The sequence below is a fragment of the Lepeophtheirus salmonis genome, chromosome 3 (assembly GCF_016086655.4).
Source record: "Lepeophtheirus salmonis chromosome 3, UVic_Lsal_1.4, whole genome shotgun sequence".
Lineage (NCBI taxonomy): Eukaryota > Metazoa > Arthropoda > Copepoda > Siphonostomatoida > Caligidae > Lepeophtheirus > Lepeophtheirus salmonis.
This window is the reverse complement of record NC_052133.2, coordinates 47,048,441-47,071,770: the sequence shown is the minus strand read 5'-3', so window position 1 is coordinate 47,071,770 and position 23,330 is coordinate 47,048,441. Positions and strand designations below refer to the sequence as shown.

General features: G+C 29.7%; 1 protein-coding gene across 2 annotated transcripts in view; it reads left to right on the top strand.

Moving 5' to 3' along the window:
- LOC121115226 (uncharacterized) overlaps positions 1–23,330 on the top strand; it is a 439,152-nt gene that overhangs the window by 258,795 nt on the left and 157,027 nt on the right. For both annotated transcript variants that reach the window (XM_040709425.2, XM_071887446.1), the window contains exon 2: positions 4,569–4,795. In XM_040709425.2, the coding sequence (XP_040565359.2) occupies positions 4,569–4,795 (227 nt within the window). The remainder of the gene's footprint in view (positions 1–4,568; positions 4,796–23,330) is intronic.

Sequence of the window (23,330 nt, the reverse complement as noted above, 5' to 3'; positions counted from 1 at the left end):
GGAACAATAGCCCAAAATATTGAGGCAGTTGAAGATTGGAAAAATTCCTCCTCTTAGATTTTTGTCAGACACTATAGTTTTTTCCGTCGACACTTTGACCAACAACAAGAATTACTAGTGGATCGCCTAGAGTAAGACCGAGATTGTACTAAATTTGTTGAGCAAGCATGCCAACTCCATCATGATTATCGTTGTCGACCATAGTGTGCAAATGCTTACGAAGGAGGACTATGGACAAGGTTAAATAAGCAAGTACGCTTAACCTAAAGTTGCTATTTTAGGCCTAAGGTTTAACCTTTGTTATCTTTTGCATGGTGTCTACTAACAGTGCATGAGCTAAACAGCTCACAGTTGGATAACACAACCTCCTAAAGAACACCGTCATCCCGTGGATGAGCAAGGTTGCGGCTTGGTATTTGTATTCGTTCCAAAAATACTCTTTGTCGGCCCACGGCTCCAAAATTGTCCAAGATTGGCTCCAAGTCAATGTTCCAACTTTCTTGAATGTCCTCACTTGGCCTAATAAATTTCTAAAAAAGTTCTCGCCAGCGGCACTAAGTATTTATTTGCAGGTGGAAGGCTGACAAGTTATATAACAGCGACATCATCAAAGGCGTTAGCAGGATTTATTTAGAAGGGAGGGGGAAGTCTGTGATTTCGACTTTTCTTTGAGGGTGTATTTGCCTTATTTAACAATTTTGACATAGTTTAATTGTTTTCTTTTATAAATGTCAAATTAAAAAAAGATATATATAGAAGAGACAAAAACTTTTTTAATAGCTTAAGATTGAATTCCTTGCATCCTTAAAAGAAACAAATTAAAAAATAATAGAAAATTTTTGATATTCAAATTTTTTAAGAAAGGGACTATGTTTTTATTTGACAATAATAGGAGAAATTTCACAAAGGATTTGTGGCTCCATAACCCATTAGCTCTTATGTTTCCCGCACTACTGGCCATGGCCAATCAATAACAAGCAAAATTGCTCATGTGTAGTTGAATTCCCCTTAATGACATTTTTGGTTTATTTTTGTTGTCATAAAAGTATTTAAAAATAACGACAAATCAATACTGGTTATATAAACTCTACAAAAATATTAGTATACTGACAACATTAATCATGAATTTGATTTTTTTGGACGATTGAATCAAGACATGATGAATATTATTGTCGGGAGAGTATTATTTTTTACTCGCAAAATGACATGGATAGGAGATGTAAAGGCTTTGCTGTCATAAAATTAGGTTAATACGTATACATTTATTTATGAACATATGTATATTAATGAGATAAGTAAAAACAATCCTTATATAACATACTTAAGCAGAGCTTTGTATATGTAAGTGCATAGGCATTAATTACTATATATTTATAAATATAATAAATTATACCCTAATTTTTATTCAATTTTTATATTTTTAAACCTAGAAGCTTTCTTTGATGAGTAATTATAACCCATATAAGATATTAAAAATGGTTCTATGTAACTTTTTGCTGAACATTTTTGATATTTAGAGATTTTACCGCATGAAATCGTCATAGTTTTTAAATAATAGTTTCAAACATTACTTTATTTGTCTTTGCCCTTGTATCGCAACAACAGAGTGATAACTTAAACCCTGTAGTAGTACTTAATTACGGGTTTATCTCCATTATTTTTAACCATGAAGTTTCATAACACAACCAAACGACAGCTTTAGGAAAAATGAACCATTTTTTTTATCCCATGTCTCTAAGTATAAAGAGGTTGGTGCAACAACTAAAAAGCAAGGCGTTCCTGCCTTTTGTAAGTGCTAAAAGGCTACAGAAACGTTGGTGCTTCTATCTGGACTACTCACATAATTTAGAAGTCAATTACAACGAAATACAGCCTTGAAGAACAAAAACTTCTGCAGAAACAATATGGCTGTCATCTGCCCTTCCTCCATGTGGTCCTCATTTAGGACTGTTCTCATCCACCTGTACTTTGAAGTTTGAGGTGTATTGAAGAAAAATGTCTGCTGTACATTTCACCCAATTTGGATTTGCTCCAAGTTGCCATCATTTCAGTATGGTACTCCATGGATAACAGCTGTTAATCTGTTTGCCGGTGTGTTGAGGCTTTTATTGCTTCTGGGATAGCCTATTGAAGGAAAGATATAGGCAAATATAGTATTTAAACATATGATAAATTGTTTTAGAGTTATCTTTTGTTGATTCTTTAAAAATTATTTTTTGATAATTTAAATTTTTTTCTCCCCACACAATATATACGTATATGAGGAGGACGAAAATAGAAAAAAAGTGGGGAAATGAAGAAGAAATTGTGTTTATACAGATAATAATATTTATAAAAAAAGAAAAACCATTTTTTTTATAAAAATGTCAAATATGAATAAGGATACCAGTTTTAATTCATCTTGTAGCAAAAAAAATATACAATATAAATTTTCTGAGATCAATCGAATCATGATCAATCCTTATGTATAGAATTTCTACGTTATCTAATTAAATATTACGGACATAATTGATTTGCTCTCTTTACGAATCACTTATATGTCTCAACCTTTCGATTGGAAAAAACTAGATTATAGTATATTATTTCTTCGATACTTTTCAAAGTATTAAAAGGAAGGGTACAAAATAATTTTAACTGCAATGTAGCTTTTTCACAAAAATTAAATAAATTTTCATAAATAGTATAAGTTTTACTATAATTTTTATTCTATTTTTATATATTTAATCCTATAAGCTTTCTTCGATACAACTATGAGTAATTATAAACTATATAAGATATAAAAAGGGTTCTATTTAACTTTTTTGTGAACATTTCGATATTCGGAGATTTTACCGCATTATTTTTCATTACAACTATTTTTTTTAAACTTTTTAATTTAATTTTTGTGAATAACTCCGCTATTTATTGTCTTAAATGTCTTGGCCTATAAATTTCAATGATATAAAGTAGTACCTTAAGATGAGAGTGTCCCTCAAATAAAGTTATTTTAGACACAAGCTGAGCTCTTGGCAAAAATTTGCATTAACTTACGAGTTTAATATAAGATACGACCTGGCCGAGAGTTATGCTATGAGACGTAAAAAATGTAATTTTTCAAAATTATTTCTTATATGTTTTGAATTCCTTTATCAATTATTTTTGTGACTAACGAGTGCCGTCAAGGAGCAAATAAACGAATTAAACTTGTAAGTCAAGATATTGATCTCATTTGTAATTTTGGTTCTTTTTTTTTCTTAAGAAATTTTAAATTACGCACAGAATTTAGACAAAAATCACAATTTTTCTGTTGTTTTTTTGCTTTATCAGTCTACTGAACGTTGATGTGTTGAATTTTAATTAGTTCTCGTTAATTATTAAAAGAAATTCCATTGTAAGGAAGATTTTTTTTTTGTACCACGGTACAACTATATTTCAACTTATCATCTTAATTAAACATTAATTTAACTTCTTGAACACATTAATTACAATATTAAAGTAAAATCTGTTAACAATGAGTTCTTTTTCTTCTAAATTGTATATAAGGAAATGTACTTTTGCTGTAATATATTTTATTTCCTTTTGATTTGAGCCAATGTGAAAAAAAGGATAACTCCTTAAGTCCAACACTCAATTGAAACTTGAAAAAAATAATTTCAATAACATAGTCCATTATAATAATTATACAAGTACACTGGAACCAATATTTTTTGGATGTCTCCAGTAAAAACGTAAAAAGCACCGTTTTCCAAAAATCTTCTTACCTTAATCAACCAAGAAAAATTAAGAATAGTCCAATTTATCAATCTGATTCTGGTTGCAGTGCTAAATAATAATTAAATATTTTTTCTATCTTCTTGCATAAAATATCTGAAAAAAGTGGTAGTTTCAAAATATGGGTCGATTTATGTAAAGTCAGTGGATTCCATATTTGAATAATTGGGAAAATATTTTTCTTCACAAAAATGGAATACTTAGAAGTTACTTTTTAGATCTTAAATTGGAAAAATAATTAAATAGTTGCAAAGAATTGGGAGACTAACAACTGATCTGGGGTCTTTTTTCTGTTTCTTTTTATGCAAATTTTTTGCGATAGAATTAAATAAATAATACGTTTGCATTTTCAAAATAGAGAATAATTTAATGAGTGCAATAATATCTTTTAGGATTACACTAATACTTTTTATTTACATTGTATACTCAAGAGGATTTCAACACTTTTTACATCTCTATTAATAAATTACATTTTTTATAAAGCAATAAATGGGAACTTTTCAGTCTGTCATTTACATTTTTTTAATTTGACACTGAATTTTTAATATCCACCTTTTCCTTAGAGTCCAAAATGTCATGGTATCGTGCTACAACATTGAAAAATTGATATATACTACTACTACAAATGTGAGGCAACCACTCTAATCAGGAGTCTCAAAATAGGAGGGAGAAATTTGTGCTATATCTGCATATAAAAAGGACCTACATATTTATGTTTACGCAGACTGATTTGCATAATTTTAATTCAATTTAAAATTATATAAAACAAATATGTAAATTTGTGGGCTAAAATTAATTATTTAATTTAAATGTTACAGGGTTTGATTCGGAAGCCTCCCTCATTTGTGATCATTCTACCGCCCAAATGAATAATAATACATCTTCTTCACCACGGAGAAAGGCTCAGCCCGACTCTTCATCAAATCATCTTCGTAATGGACATGTAGTTGTACCAAGACTAGATGATGATCAAAATCTCATCGAGGAGAATAAACGAGTCATCATTGAGAATGGAGGATTTATGAGTCGACCTCCTTCTGTGAAGGTAAGACTATTATACTTTTTTACTAGTTTCTAAGCATGATAAATACATTATACAGATGTTTTTTTTTTTTTTAATTTGTAAGCTTTAGGTTTTAAAATAGGTTCATATCATGTATTCAACTCCAAGTACTCAATAAAGTGTTGAATCCTAAATATGACACAAAGTTCTGAAAACTTAATTACTTTTGCCTTAAGAATCTGAGTCTGAAATAGAAAATTTAATTTTTGGAATCAGTGGCTCAAATCCTAATCAAGTTGAGCCTAGTTTGATTTTAAGATAAATAAAAGTATAATTTTGGTAGATATTGCAAGGTAGTTTTAGCCGGTCGTGTAAAAGTGTTGATACTAAAATGAACAAATTAAATAAAGATATATTTTGTAATCATTTTATATGTAAAAAAATTTATTGATATAATTAATAATAATGAAATTAAGGAAATTAATATTGAATATGACTACCGTAAGAAGTAGAAAAAACAGCTTTCAGGTGGCTGCAGAATTTTCTGCAGGTGCTTTTCATTTAGGCCTCTGATATAAAAGCCTATTCCTTATTGACAGATTCTTTTAAGTCCTCAATATTTGGGTGCCAGATTCTGTAGGTATGGAACTCTACTTACCTCTAGAAATTATAATTTAAGAGATTTGGATCTTATGATTAGTGATGTCAAGAGTAATTGTCCAAGAATTAACGATTGCATCCCAACCATTGCTTGCTTTTTTTCACCATCTCTGCTTTAATGATTTGTACTATTTGAGACTCTTTGAGGCGCCTTGATACGGTGGACTTTGAGACATTGACGTCCATGGCCATCTTCGTCATAGAGAGATTCGGCTGTTCTGTATAGCTTTTGTAAACAGTTTCAATAGTTAATCCTTGTACATGCACTCCTTGACACTGTAAAGGGTTGGCTTTGAGCCATATTTGGCCAAAACAACCGCTTTAAGGAACATTCTGGTTAAAATGCAATGTTGCAATCTTTTACATTTGTAGTTCTTGTGTCATGATAACAAACTGTAACGTTTTGAATTTAATCTAAACAAAAAGTGGAGACTTTGGGCTCTCTAAAGAAAGGAAAAAGATCAAATGATTTTAGTATACGCTAAGTAATTAAGTTTTAAAAATTAATTTATATCTTTGACATGAATGGTAATTTATTTATGAAACATGTAATTTTTTTGGTATGTTCTTTTTTACCCTACCTTCTACAATGTAAAAGGGATTTGTTAAAGTACAATAGTTTTGAAATGAAAAAAAGAAATTAAAATATTTTTTTGGTTTATCTATTTATTTTATCTCATCAAAATAAAGATTAGTATAAAAAATTATTTTCATTCCAACAGATATTCATTACACGGTTGACTTAATTCATTTTTCTATTTCATATCAAAACTGTTCTATAAATAATAAAGTAGAAAAAATCGATGTAGTTGGTCAAAAAAGAAACAAAAAGAGAAAAAAAGAGTGCTTAGAGTTATTTTTTGGATATTTTTATTAACATAAGTATTAGAAAATTGAATTTTTTTTTGCAGAGTCATAGTCTATCTCAAAAATTGCCTTTAGTAAATTAAGACTCTCTAAATATATATATATATATGTAAATAATTACTTTCCATTTTTTCCGAAAATGTAAACCTGGTAGTATTTTTAATGTGTTTTTCACTTAGATTTCAAAAATGTAATCTTCAAAAAAATAGGATAACTCTAATCTACATTAATTTAACTTTGAAAAGGAGAGAAAATGCAGGGTTTTTCTATATTTTCACCTGCTGATTTTCTTTATGTAATTGATATATATTCATATTGAAGGACTGTATATCTATTGCCCTTGATGGGAAGAGTTCAAATATGAAGGAATCTTAATCATAACATAAAATTAAGTTAAGTAAAAAAAATGTGCCAAATTGGTAGTTCAGGATATCTTTGAAGTATGTTATAAATCCATAGCCAAAATCCATTTCTTCATAATTTACATCAACTTTATATTTGTTAACATACATTATAACAGAGTAATGAATCAATTTAATAAACTTTAACGTAAATCATTGACAGAAATATGATTAGAAGAGTGCTGGAGAAGTTGATGAAACATAAGAAATACGAGTTTGAGAAGAAGTGTAGAGAAATGAGGAGCCAATATCCTGTATTATTTTTGATGGAATAATTGACTTGACTAATGCAGTGATAGAGCAATGAGGCAGACATTTATGGGTTGGATCAAGCAAGAGCACAATAGTGTCTTTATTGAGCCTACTTGTTCCACTTTATATCAGAGAAAACTTGTCTTGTTTGGGATGTAGTCTGCATACTAATGAATTTCCATTATGCTGTCTAATTCTTGAGCTTGCTGGCCTAAATATCTCAGATAATAGATTATATGGACCAATAGGAAAGCTGCTAGACTCGGTTACAGGCTTGGATATATATTCCTTCATTCCCTAAATTTCTATTGGCCCACCATTAGTCAAACTTTGTGACGAGGTTATTTAATGTTTGTCTACAGTTTAACACTATGGTTATATATGGTGTGCTATCAAAGAATTAGTTTTTCCTGCAAGGATGGCTTTCTTGCAGATGTGGCCTGTTTACCAGAGCCGCTGACTCACCACTGATAACATACTTTTAAGACTCTGAGTATCAAAGAATGGACTGAAAGGTAAAAATCTAAAAAATCTGTGATTCATCGTTAAGTTTATAATTCGTGTGCATTATCCATCTTGGTCAATGCCAAGGTGAAGTACTGTTGAATTGAATTGCCAAGGCTTGTTGTATTTCAACTTAATAGTATCAAGTTCCAGAAAAATAGGTGCGTGAACTCGTGATGCCAACAGTGAAATGATCTGCTCGGTATATTCACAGTTAATGATCATACAAACTTTAGTTTGTTTTGATGACCAGGAGGGGATAATAAAAGGGGTTGAACGAATTCTGACAATCAGTAGAGAGAGTGGAACAAACGGACAGCCGGGTAGCTTATTTGTCATCATCAGAAAAACGCATTCTATATACAGTGGGGCTTCTAGCATCATTGACCTAAGCAACTGGTCAGAAGGAGTGCCAGAGCCACTTTTTAACTGCTCCTTAACAGCTTCCAAGTTCAAGAACTCTATCGAAACAACAATGAAAGTGTTGAAATGGCACACAAAGTTGTGAGAGGGTTTTTAAAATGGTCACAGCAGCTTCTTCCCAGTTTTCTCACAAGAAAAGAGAGATGGAGTAATTAGGAATCCGGAGGCTAGCAGGAGAGAGATTTCAAAGAATGACTCCAAGCAAGACCTCTATAACGTTCTAAAAATGAAATAAATTATAAAAAAGATATACTGAAAGAAAAGTTGAGACTCTTTAATTGATTCAAATATAATTTAAATATTTTCCTCATTTAATGAAACAAAAATTTTGGGAAAAAAATTAATCTAAGTTTTGATATTTTTTTCACTTATTATCAATTTAGTATCAAAATAAACAAACTAATAGATTATTGCATCAACAGATATGCATCATAATGTTAATAAATAAAAGTATATGTTCCTAAGTATTCTTGAAGCAAAATAGTGAAGTGACTGCTTATTTTATCTATTTTAAAGGGCAGAAATAACATGGTTAGAATGATTTCATAAATTAAAATTTCTTCATATTTGAACTCTTCACATCAAGGACAACACATATACATTCCTTTAATGTGAATATCTATAAATTATACAAAAAAGCCAGCACTGGAAAATATAGAAAAAAAAGAATTTCAATTTTCAAATTTAAATAGCTTATCATATAGTCTTATCTTTTGGGAAATTACATTTTTGAAATCTACGTGAAAAAATACAGACAAAAAATACTACCTGTTTTTGATTTTCAAGAAATGAAAAATACGACCCACTCGATATCAACAGAGTGGGTAGCAAAACGTGGCCTTGATAGATGGATTTAGAAATATATCAATAATTTTATATTTTCAATAATAGGCAAAAAATTAAAGTTTGCAAAACTAATGGCTACTTTCATTTACAAAACAATATGGCTACTTTTATTATCAATCACAATCTTTACACGTCCCCTTAACGCCATGCAGGAGTTGATGACGAACTCCTCTGACAAGTTTTCACATACAGCCACTACGACAGACTTCAGTGAATCCACATTTGGGTGTGTTGTCCTGTTAATTTCACTCTCCAAATTGGCCTATATCAAAAAGTCCAGTGGGTTCGAATCTGGTGAGTAAGGGGTCATACCTTTTTGGACCAGAATTGAGCCATATTATCTGCGCATAACTTTTGGTACTTGGCGTACGTGTGAGAGAAGGCACCGTCCTGAGTCCACACGTAGATATCCTCCGGGTATTTGGTATTCAGCCATGGCAAGATGTTGTAAATGAGCACTTTAGAGTTGGTCAACTGTCCGATTTTCTATACAGCCTTGAAAAAGAACTAAGTTAGCTTCTTGCCATCAAAAGCCGAAACGCCGAGGACCATTGTTTGGACAGTATATTTGGTGTGGTAAACTGTTTGGACCTCTTCTTTTGTTTTAACCAGCCAGCGGTTGTCTTGGCTGTTGTGAAAATCTTTTTGTCCGAGAATTTTTTTTACAATTTACCCATTTACCTTGATCCATGTGAGAATTTTCTTACTCCTCTGGAGCCTTCTGGCTTACATTCCTTCTGTCAAAAGGTAGTATGGGGTCTTTGTGAAAGAAACTAATCGCAAGTTGTGCTTTATATCCCTTCTAATGGTCCTAGGAGCCACAGAGAAGTCGTTGGCGAGGTTATTCATCAACTTAATGGGGTAATCCTTAATACTTTTCTCCAAACTTAACAAGAACTTCATATCCCTCTTTAAATAATGCCCTCCACTTACAAAGATCCTGGAGAGGTCTTCTCCATTTTTTTCATATTGACCAACTTAAAAACCAGACTCCCAAAACACTTAACAATATCTGTAATCTTCATTACATTAACTCCAGCATCTAGAAGATCTAAGATTAAGTACCTTTTTGCGTGTTGCTCACACATGATGATGAAATGATACATAATTATATAAGTTTGTTTATGTAAAAAGGAAGGCAGAAAGAGAATATCACATTATAATCACAAAACCTTTTCATATTAATAAGAAAATAAAAACTAATAAAGAGTCTACGTTTTGCTGCCCTACCCTTTGAAAAAAATTAATTTAAAAAAAAAAAAAATATTATTGAAGTTATAACAGACCTCAATATTTCCTAGTAAAATTTTTAAAGTTTAAAAAATCATTAACTATGATAAATAATAAGATATCTCATTAAGTTCATGTATTCTTTAATGTGTTTTGATAATATTTTTCTCAATGTCATGAATATTCAAATAACTTCTTTGTTTTTACAAAAGGTTTTCAGGTATTTAAGTGTTGAACAAAAATACTTGGGACTTCGATGTGTTCAATATGAAAACATATCAGCACATTAAGCTTAGACCCTTAATTTTAGGAAATACTGTATTAAATACCAAGTTTTTTTTGGATGAGAGTTTTTTTTTCCATTATTGACTAGATGAAGTTGAACTGATTATGTTTATATTATAATATTACAATTCATCAATCACAATTCCTAGGAAATAACTTAAAAGTCAATATATATAATGGAAATTTTCTTCTCTACGAGCAACCAGCAATATCATCTACGCACACTGAATAACTTTTTCTAAAAATATTGTCCACTATCCTATGCCCTTCCAAATCAAATTTTTCCATTCACATCACATTTTTTCCCCACTCAAATATAAAATGACTTTTTTTTCAATAAATACATATTCCTTCTTTTCCAGTGATTACATAAATAATCAAAAATTTCCGACTGACATCCCTTATTGGCCAACATAAATAATCAAAGATGGATCACAACCTTCCGTGGCAATGCCCCTGTTGATACAGCCTTTTGAGCATATTTACAAAAATAAAAGCAATTTTCGCATTTATTAGGTTAAAATAACCTTGTTGGAAAGTAATTTCGAAATGACGATCAAAGTGACTGCCTTCCTACTTTAGATAGTTCTTACGTTTAGTAATTTAGTATAGGGTGCAGCAAACTAACTTACTTTTCCGAAAGGCAATAAAACAAGTTTTATTAATCAGAAAAATCTTATATACCTAGGTAATCTCCCTATTTCCCTAGTCTGTCTTTGTTCATACACTGAATAAACTGGTATTTTAATACCCAGTGATCTTTTTATTTTTTGGTTTATCCTTTAATATCTTTTCATTAAGAGCTTTAAGAGTGATAATTATGTCATATACATAAACTGCAAAACATAATTGTATATATACCTAATTTTTAATTTTGGTTGATTAAAAGATAAGTAATTAGGGTTCGGTGATTCCACATAGGTCTTAAAAAGGTTTTTTTCAGGAGTAAATCCAATAAACATTACCCGATTTAAACGAGCTGCACTAAATTAGAGTTCTTGTATTACAAAGGATCTAATGTCATCGATGTTATCTACTGGCTCGTACATTGAAATCTGAACACCTACAAATTCAATAATTAATTAAGGTTCAGTGATTGAAATAAATTCATATTTCGATGTATTAATGCATTAACGATTAGTTTCAAAACAAAACAAACTTAAGCTTGCGTAAAAGTCAAAAAAATGAGACCTGAATGTGATCAACGAATTTCTGTGTGCACACTCCAAGTAGTTAGAGGTCTCTAGGACAGCTGTATACCCCGTCAGCAATTTTGAAACGTTAGAGAGGAAAATGTACTCTGTCAAAAAGGCCAAACTGAACCCAAATGAGTTAAAGAAAACAGTTCAGACCAATCCCCTCAAGTCCATGAGCACCCATGCAAGATATCTCTGAGTTTCACAGAAGACTGTTCAGAGAAATATAAAAAATGGATGGAAAGATATTGAGAGGTTGGAGAGGCCACTTTTGACACAAGCAATGAAAGAAACAACTCTTCTTTGCTGCAAGAATCTTTTGAATGAGTCTTTTGGGTTCCTGTCAACCTCTTTTTCACACTTTTGGACTTCCTACAGCCCTGATGCCAACTCCCTGGACTACTAATGTAGTGGAGAAGGCCTGCAGTGCCTGACGTCCCAACACTGGCACCCTCAAAGCCAATCTCAGTCAGCACTGGAACGCCAAGACAGAGGACTACATCTGCAGTTGGTACCCGACCTTCTACCACCGCCTATAAGCCGTCAATACCGCTAAGGGAGTGTGCACTAATTATTAAATGAGTTCAGACGCATATCTATTAATAGCATTAATCTTGTTGAAATTATATTGTTAATTAATTAATTATATCTTGTTGAAGTTTAAAATTCAAAGTGTTCGGATTTTAATGGACTACCTAGCATAATCATTCGTAGAGTTATTTGCATTCAAATAATTTGCCAAATTTGAATTAATAAAAAAAATTATAAAAAAAAACAAAATTGGTTTTTTAATCTACAAATTAGGGTAATCAAATTTTTTCATAAATTACCAAAATAAAACTCAAGACTTTAATTTCAATTTTTTTATTTTTTATGCAAAATAATGTCAAACCATTTTTAGTTATAGTTATTGTCGACGGTATAAGCACATTCCTCACTAATCTAACGTATGATAACTACTTTTACAGTATATTGACACGTATTATAAAAAAGGAAGTTATCTAGCAAATCCCTGTATTCATTATAAATTTCATTGGAAATTAGATAAGATGAATTGAACACTATCTCCATTAAAATTAAAAGAACGTTATTTAGTTTTAAAGAAATAATCCTTTGGGTTCTCAATTTTCAGAGAGGAGGAGTTATTACTTAATTTATGTTTGTTCCTCATGTATATGTATATACATTTTTGGAAGAAATAGGGGGATCCAATTAAATATTCGTGGGAAATATGTGAGTGAAAAAGGCTGGGATGAATATCATTTAGGTTTTAAACATACAAAGGAAAGAGAAGTAGAAGTAATATTTAGTAGCAGTCGTTGGAGTAAAAAGGTTTTTTATTCTTCCAAAGAATAAATGAAAGTATATATAGAAAAATGAATTGAAAGGCGAGAATAGGTACGTTCATACATTAGGGTGAAGATTATTTTTCAAATTTTCGTACTACTGAGGATCTATGGCCACAATATATTTATATTGGTCGAATTTTTTTGGTTTAATCATATGAAAGTACATACTATTAAACCTATATTAACTGGTATATTAAAGAAACTGAAAAAACGACCGCTATTTGCAGATGAGCGCTATGTACTTTCACCTTAAACTATTTTGCAACATGACATTATGCCCTAAAGCCATTTTTCCTCAAGGATATTTCGCTTAAATATATAAATAAGTGATGTTTAAATGACTTTATTTTATATTTTTTATTAAAATTAATGTTGTTTTTGAATTTTTTAATGGAAATATGTCACTTTATTACTATAAAAAGCATTAAGTGGTTGTTTTCCGTTAGAAAAATGATGGAATTATGTCCCAAAATTTCAATGCACACATAGTATGGAAATCTCATAATTTAAGATATTCGAATCAAAGACAAAATAGGTAACCTACCTTGTATAATAATAAGAAAAAAACCACACAACAACAATTCGAATAGAAGAATTATAAATAACATATCCGTTATCAACTAATTATAACTACAAATGACGGATTATTCATATTAGAAAACACTCATGGATTAACAAAAAAACCTAATATTAAGCAATAGCATAATTCCATCATTATTTCAATAGAAAAAAACCATTTAATCTGTTCTTGTAGCAATAAACATAACATATTTTGATTTATAAATTTTAAAAAAACAACACATAAATTATAACCAAAAATGAACGATAACGAGTTATAAACCTCATATATTTATATATATTAAGGCAAAATATCCTTAGTGTAAAAGTGCTTCAAAGGTAAATTTCCTAAGGCGAAATGGCTTAAGGCAAAATGCCCTAAGGCAAAAGTACCAAGCACCGTACAGATGACTCGTACCCTTAAAATTTTACTGATTCACGATGGACCCTTTTATAAATTTTCTCTTCACGCCACGGGTGACTATATCTTATTTACATCAATGGATTGGTATTGAACATTCACTGACCTTCGAAGTGGTCGACTTATTACTAAATTAATGAAATTCCTACTCCGTATCTACGCCCTGTATCTAGCAAGCACATATGAAAGAATGACTCAGAGTAGATCCTCTACTCTGAGTTCAACGAAGACTTACACTTATATCTCCTCAGCTTTACTCACTTTATACATACATAGATACACATTCTTCAATAACGAAATAATAGTGTAACGCCTTAAGGAGTTGAGCAACACTTACCCGGTTGCCAACAACAACATTTGTACGCGTAAAAATGCATAGCATTTACATCTCTAATTATATTTTACGAAATTATAAGACATAGGAGTTCATATCAAGTTGTGCAAAATATGAATTTAAATTTGAAATAGACCACAAAAAAACCTTACAGAATCAACATTTTAATTGCATTATGAGACAAATAAATGATCAGGTGAAGAAAAAAAATATTCACTCTACCGATCGTTGGCCTGGGGCAAAAGTGCTACAAGTGAAATTTTGTAATTCTGTGTTTTAATATATGAATGAGTGTTTTTATATATCATATTTGACATACTTTTAACATATTGGTATTGGAAATGGAACTGTTGGAAAGTTGAACTTTGAAAAATGTTAAAAGTATGTCAAATATAAGATAAGAAAACTTTCTCATATATTTAAACAAAGAACTACAAAATGTCATTTATAACACTTTTGCTCCAGCCCCATAACATCTGACGTGTAGAAATTAATTCCACATAGCTTTTAATTATACTAATATTTCCTGTTTCTTTTTGTACAATGTTAAATGTGCATTTCTTCTGTTAAAATTACATTAAACTATTTCATTTGTAATATATCGTGGAATTTTCGGATATCTTCTCAATCGTAAAAAGCAAAGAGAGACCATTAGGCCATCCCTAGTACATATCCACTCACTTGTTTAACTTGGATACATATTTTTTAATTAAGTAAGTTTGTTATTTTAATTAAAAAGCTGTGATGTTAATAGTTGATATTGAAACAAAAACACATTATTCATTAAAGTTAAAAATTTCACAACTTTAAAGACGTTGAATTTTCTTTAAAATATTTTTCATATCGGCTCCAAAATTTGTATAAAATTTTTTCAGTTTTAAAGGAACATTTTGAGAGCCTATGGTTACAGAATTTCGAAATTTAAAAAAAAAAGCTCCACCCTAACGTACATTCATAAATAAAAATATCGACAATCAAAAGGTTGGAAAGAGATTTAAGACCTTTATTGAATATGAATTTTACTTATTTTGCAATTTATCACCTTTTGATTATACAAGCATGTACAAACTACCAACCAAATAGTAATTGGGTCAATGGGCAATAAGGCCAGTCATATTATTTATCCAAATTTGTATAGTTTTTTAGACTTTAAAATGCATAAACATCACCAGAATCCTAACTGATTCAGTTGGACAGATAACTTTCAAACAACTAACGTCAGCCACAAGATGCTAATTGAGGTTGTTGTTCAGCAGGTCTGAAACCATTTTAAACTGGATGTATTGTTTCATCTTTTCATATGTCTTCGTGGTTTTCGTGTATTTTAACCCCCGCCAACGAAGTCATGTTTTCACCTCGGCTTGTTTATAATCAGGATTACTGAAAAAGTTCCGGATCGATTTTGGTAAAGCTTTGTGTGAAGTAATTCATCTTGATAGTAAGATGCTATTTAAATTGAAGAGGTAAAGGTCAAAATAAAGATCCCACACAATGTTGAAAACTAACCAATCTTTACTTTTGAATAAATTAAGCTACAAAACTCAAACAGGGCATGAGCGTTGTTAACTCATATTTGTTTGTAAATAAGGCCTCAGAGAGGGGCGTCATATCGCGACAAAATAATACAACTCTCTGAATTTTAATTATCATTATCAAACAGAGAAGACAATAGCGCACTCTAGCAATCAATACTGATATTAACATAGGCTACAGAAAGTCACTCCACGCCTATTAGTGGTATTCGTTTTAATTTTTAAGGAAAATCATTTTAGGCAAAGGCTTGCATTTTACTGGGTAACAATTTTAGTTTATCATGTTTTAGACGTATACAACATCCATTCCAAGAGAGACATTACGAAAAGAGTTAGAAAAGCTTCCATAACAAGTTGAAAAAAGTATGTTCATGAAGTGTTTGTCTCCAGTTGAAAAACATAGTTTAAGGTGAATAATTAATGTGGAACTAAAGGCTGTTGGATAATACCCCTTCTCTTCCGTAAGGCATTAAATTGGACTGGGAGTATGAATTATCCTTGGTAGATATGGAATAGTCCTTATGTTTTATTTCTTACCTCTTACAGCTGCTCACGAGTAATCTAAATAAATATTATCACAGCCAAGCTGTTTTTCTTTGAAATTTTTTTAAAATAGTCAGAGTTACCATGTTAGTTTTTGATTTTTTTTTTTAACAATCCGAGGGCCATTTTCTTTACAACTCTATCCATGATTGCTAACTTCTAAAGGATGTCAAATGTGCTACATTCAGACAAAGATTGAAAGGCATAATTGAGTACTAAATAGGGCACATTGACGTTTAAAATGCCTCATTTAAAAATACCATTTAGTATGCTAAATAAATTTATTTTTTTTGTTCATTACATTCAAAAAAATAATTATGATAAATCTATCTATTTTAATTTGGAAATAGTTATGGAACACCCGGTAAATGTAATGAAATGATTGTTTTTTATAGTGTATGATGACTTTTTGAAACCAGCATACAACATTATTTTAAAGCAACGCAAGAGTATCTCATTATTTGAATATGACTTAGATCGACAATCTTGTTATTTTTTTTATGAGAAGTATTTTGATCCTATAAAAAATGCGTGTATATGTAGGAAATACAAATAGCTTAATTTAACAAAGGGGAAAATTTTTGGTATATGTCTTTTTATCTCGATATTTTGTCTTAAAAACTTTTAAAAAAATATTTCATTTTAATGCGTCAAGATGTTTACAAGGCATGATAACATATGTTCAATTTAAATTTCAAAAAATTGTTCAGCAATATTTTCTGATAGGTAGTAAATATGCTAGTACTAAGATAATATGTATAAAAATTAGGTTATTGATGATAAATATAATTTTATATCAATTAATCTTTTAAAACTATTAATTTATAGCAAATTATAATCTGTGAAAAAATATTATAAAAAAAGAGATATAAGTTATTTTTAATGGCAGTTTTGTGTTACATGACAGACGTCTTTTTTATGATGTTTATTATTTATTATTTTATTGACATATCAAAAATGTCGTGTCAAAATTTATTCTTATTAACAAATGGCAAAGTTTTGAGCGAAATTAAACAATGTTTAAAGGTAGCTCAAACTATTGAAAATTGCTATTTTTTTTAAAGTGACTTTTTCCTCAATTATCGTGTAAACGATTTATAATACAGCTTCTTATGTAATATATTTTTTTGAAAGGAACTTAATTTATTCTATGATAAATTCATGTTTAGCTGAGAAAAAAATAGTTATAATGTGAACTACAATGCAAAATGGTTGAACAGAAAATTAATATTTACATCAGGAACACGTTTAATTTTTTCGATTTTTCCTCGGCAAAATAATTTGGACTATAAGGATTCGTGATTAAAGAAGTAGAATCAGTTCTATTTATCGGTCCTTTATAGGTTTCCCAAATTTCAAATTGCACTCTACAAGGCATCATTTCTGATATGCACATCTAGAGAATATGTGTTTACAGTTTAAATCTATTCAGTATAAAACTATCCTTGCAATATAATTATAAGTGATAATAGTTGAAGAGTGTTTGGTAACACATAATAGTATCCAATACTATGTACTTTTCTTAACACAGAAAATATATGTAGGATCATAGTTAATTAAACAAAAGTAGTCAAAATATCAAAGGGTACAAATAAACAATAGTGAGAAATCAACACGATCTCAAAGTAGGCTATATCTTATACGCGTATGTTGCAAACCCCGTTTTTGTTGGACAGGTCCTAAAAAAGAAATATGTATACATATAAGTTATGGCTCTTGCCAGATTTTCAATGTGTGGAAGATGTTTTTTTTTATTAGACTGTGTTAATAACACAAGCAAATATATTCAAACAAAGGCAAGTATTACAATATATTTTCTTATTTATTTTATATTTTAGTCAATACTCAGATTAAATCCATATAAATAAGTATCTCTCACATGCTTCAAATTTTAATCGTCATTCTGTGCATTTAAATAGGACCTTTTTATAATTGAACAAGATAAAATTGGCAGAAGAAATATAAGTTTTTAAAATAACCCATTACAATTTTACTATTTTTTAAAGACTTTAAAATAAAGTTGTTTTATAAAAGTATGGAGTGTTTTTATATAAAGTCATCATTCTGGAAGTCGGCCATCTCGGTCAAACAAGTTTTAAGAAACGCTTCTCCTTGTTCCTCTAAGAATACTTTTTTTCTATTTTTAAAGCAGTTAGACGTAAGATATAACCGGCAACCAAACTGTGAATATTTTTTTATCATGGCCATTAGGCGTCTACTTTTAGTTCTAAAAGTAAATAGATTACATGTAACGCCATTTTCCCTTTTTTAATTATTTTTGTTAAATAATGGAATAAAAATATACGACTAAGTAAAAATATCATATGTTCGTATTAGAAAAATATTTTTGGCAAGATATGTGCAATGCTCTTAATAATATTTCGTATAACTTATTGGGCTTAATAAATCATCGACATTTCTAGGAAAATTTCAAAGACAGATGAATAAGGATTGGTCTGAAGGACTGATCGTCCTAAAGTGAGATTTCGATAGTATAAATAAATATTCCATCATTATTCTGACAGAAAGCAATCATTTTATACTTTTTATAGTAATAAAATCACATATTTTGAAGAAACAAAATTAAAGCGAAATATGCATGAATTAAAAATCTTGAAAACGAAATATCCTTGTACAAAATGGCATAGAGTAAGTTGTTCTTAGGGAAAATAGGTTAAAAGGCAACAATACCATACACCATTAAATTTCTATATTGCTAAAAAATATATTTAAATGTTGAAGTGGCTAAACACCAAAGAAAAGTATTCGAATTAGGATTTGAAGGCAAGTAAGTGGAATTTAACATTCTTAATTCAACGTAGAGAGTCATCCTTTTTATTTAAAAAAAAATATATATTTGAAATAATGGGAACAATCACTTTTTGATCTGACTGATACACCCTTGAAAATATTCTTAAATAAGCTTTGGCAAAAACAAAACAAAAAGAGGCCAACTTTACATATCTTAATAGAATCTCAGTATTTTATTTTGTCTTTTTTTGAAATTGAACAAACAGACAAAATATTATGTTTTAAATAAGAATATAATTTCTCTTTATTTCTAATATCTACAAATCATTTCTTAAAGACTTTAAACTAAATGTCACGTTTTACAAATTTATATGTGTATATTTTTTTTTGTCTATTGTGCGTTGGTTTTTTTTGTAAGCTTTATTTATTCGTGTTATTTTTTGTATATATATTTTTCTTGCAATAAAACGGCGTTTAAATTTATGTATTTTTATACATTTTTTTGTTTTGCAAAAGTGCATTGAGGATGATATAATTGCTTCACATAAATATAAAATATAAAATTTATGGATGAACTCTCGTTATCTCATATTGCGATTTAAAGAGGACTCAACACAATGGCAAAAAAACATAAATATTATTAATACGTGGGGAAGAATAAAAGCCTCTGTGCTCATTAAAAATTAGTTTTAATGACACTTTAATTATATACATCTTTCTTCACTGATAGTTGTAGTAAACGGTCTAGGATGTTAAAACAACGAAAGCTTAGTGTCCTGATCCAGGGAATAAATACTCTATATATATATATGGAGGGTAGTTATTTTAAACGATTGTATTTTTCTCTAGCTTCATTCCATCTCCCTACTCACCAGTTTTAATTCAAACTCTCACTAATGGAAGTAAACCTGGTACGAATGTCACTCTACTGCTCTTCTTTACGAATACATGCCCCTGGCTTTTTTTTAATCAGGAACAAAAAAAAAGAAGGAAAGTTTTTAATATTATGCCCAATTTCAATTGTCAAATACACAACGCGTTTTTGGCTAAATTGATCTGGTACACTTTTCAATTTGTCCAAAAATTGAGAAAATGTGTTCAACAGGTTAGTGAGGAACCCCTGACAATGATTTCCCAGAATCTTTGAAACCCGGAAGTGGCTAAATTTGCCGAAAGTCCTGTTTTTTTTAGGGAGATAAACAAAAAAATTGTGAAGAATCCCACCCAACCAATGAATGCAATCGCTTAAAGCATCGTAGCATGAAGACTTATGTTACCACAGCTATATACGTCATAATGGACAGATTATTACCCCGTCAAACAGGGATTAAAGTATCAACTGAACCAAGGCTTTGATCAAGTTAAAACAGGAGTCTCCCGTAAAATATATTCTCCGATGAGAAAAATTTCTTTTAAACCCAGAACCATAACTCGAGGAACATTAGATGGTATGGAAAAAGTCAATATAATGTCCTAATATAATGAACACCAAGTACATGGAGAAAATTAGGGTTCTTGGTGTTGATAGCAGCAAGGGTAATGTTATGCCTCCCTTCAATTTCAAGCAGGGTCTGAAGGTCAACGTCAAGGTCTGCATCAGTATTCTGTGCATCAAAGTCTTTCTCTGGATCTGCAGCATCATGGAAGACTTATCTTGGATCTGGCAGCAAGACAGATAACTCGGTCATACCAGCAAAGAAATACTCAATTTTATTTACTCTGAGAATAAGCTATACGTCCCGTCTAGTTTTTGACCTCCTAACTTGCTGTAATTGAACCCTTTAGACAATTTTTTCTAAAGCTAGTTGAACAAGTTTCCAATGAAGGTGCTCACATCACCTCAAGATCCCTGAGAGCTGGGATAAGGAGGGCATTCCTGACCTTACCCTGTGGGACGGACAAGAAGATTGTGGGATGTTTCCGGGGACGTCGTGAACGTGTGGTACAAGATAACGGCGATTTTATTACTTGAATGTATAATTTATGTCATGATTTTGATTTTTGTGCAAATTTTAATAAAATTGGTTTTGAAATAAAGTTACAGCGGTATTTTAATTTTTTTGTCTCGGCTTGCAAATGCTTAGATGAACACCCGTTTAGAACATTCAATTTTTTTCCCTTCCTTTTTTTAGACCAACTACAGGCAATTTTTTTTTGTATTACTAGAACAGTTATGAAATAAAAAGTGGAGCTGAATTAAAAAAATCTTGAATGTCTAGTGGAATTAAAAGAACTTAATTCATTTATTATTTTTTGGAATACAAAGATGAATTAATTTACCAAAAAATAATATATTTTAAGTCCTTTCAACATTCATTACTAGATTATTTGAAATTAATTTCCTTGTTGATTTCAAAACTATTCTTCTCGAAAAAATTGACCATGAAACTCTAAAATCTGGAATATAAACCACAATTTTCCTTTTCCAATTTGACCCAATTTTTCTTTTCTCATTTTTCTTTTTTTTATGTTAGGTTTTATATATTTACAATTGCGGTTTTTTAGAAACTTTTTTGGCTTCCCTGGGCTGAATATATTGTCACTAACATTTCTAGAATGTCAAATTTCAACAAAAATTGGTCTTCATCACAATTTTTATAACAATTATTTACACAAAAATTGATTTATCACCATTATTGTTGAATGTGTTTATTTGCAAAGAATTACGAACAAAAAATGTATCTAAATATAAATGATATAAAAAACAGTAATTATATAAAGTATAAATCAGAAGAAGGTTCTATTACTCAAGTGGGAAATGGATATAATGAATCTAGAATTATATGGGTTGCCCAACTAAGGATGAAAAATGGATGAGAATAAAAAAGTGAGGTTCCATGAAAGACTATATCTAATATCAATAAAAATCGAGTCATTTATTATTTTTATACAAACTATTTTTTACAAGGTTTAATTTTATAAATTTTGAACTAACCTCCTAAGAGTTCAATTACAGACTTTGTCACTCCAACTTTACTTTTTAAGAGTATACATATCCAAATAAAATTCAAATACAACTATAATTTTTTGTTTCTATAATCACTAAGAATAATGTTCAGTAATTTATCGAATTACTTTTATCTTTAAAATAAACTTAATTTAGTTTGTCCTTTATAGATTTTTTAATTTTAATTATAGTTTGATTTTCGTATGGTATTGTTTTTATCATATAATTTTTAAAATAACAATAACAAAAAGAGCAGTAAACTTTACAAATATGGTCAAACATTGTTCCATGGCCAATTTTTCAAACATGTCACTACACTAAGGGTTCATATCCAGAAATCAAATTGTGAATTGACATTTTATTCATCATACATTTTTTTAAATAATCTATGGTAGACAAGATACTTGTAAAATACATGTAGAATTAAATGTTAATGGTGTATTTGCTTGGTATTTTGTCCAATCATTTCAATCTGTAAAATTGAAATAAGTGGACATTAACCCATATTTATTCAGTTAATTTTTAAATGCAGGCTTGTAGAATAAATAATAACCAAGTGTTTTAAGTCTAGTAAGGAAATCCAATACTCAACACTCCCCTCTATAAAAAAAAATTATACACTTCAATAATATGAATATATTGTAATAGTAAGAACAAATTCATCAACAGCTTCCAAAAAAAAAATATCACTTCAATGTATAGTTTTTGTTATAATCTTTTATCATTTTATACAAAAAGCACGATTTGAGGTGAATATACCCCACTATACTAAGAGTCAGAGTAATTCTCAAACACCGTATTATGCCAAATCCACGGTGTTTGAAACTACATTATCCGGAGACATCCTGTATATATTAGACTGTTTCAATATGCAGTCATTTTGTAATTTTGAATGGAAAACATTATTTGTTTATTTATTTGGGTGAGTCTAAGATTTGAAATTTCAATAATTGGTCAACAATTAAAGAAAATATAAATAATTCAAAAACACTTAAAAGTTGTCTTCATAGCTTACAATGCCAAATCTTTAGGCTTAGTACGCTCTCTCAATATCAACATAACACAAATTTTGTTTTTCGACATTAATTTAGGTTCACCCAAATACATAGAAAATGCTACCTTCCATTTAAAATTCCATTTTCAACAGTTTAATAACTATATTAATGAAAAAAATGTGTAAATTTATAAAGGACCATAATATTTAATATGAATTAAATTGATAAATTATAGGTCATATTTTTAATGTTGGTTGATTACCATTTATAATTAAGAATCAAATATTTCCTTTAGTATAATCAGATATGCAATTTTTGAAAACACTAGGAAAAGGCAAGACATAGACTGATATAGCGATGTATTAATTATTAGAATCCTGGTAAGCATATAATTAACTAAAAAGTAAATTTTGATAACCTGCAAATAATTTGTGATCTTTTAAGTTATTATTTTCTATTTTGATGAATTAAATGCTCATTATC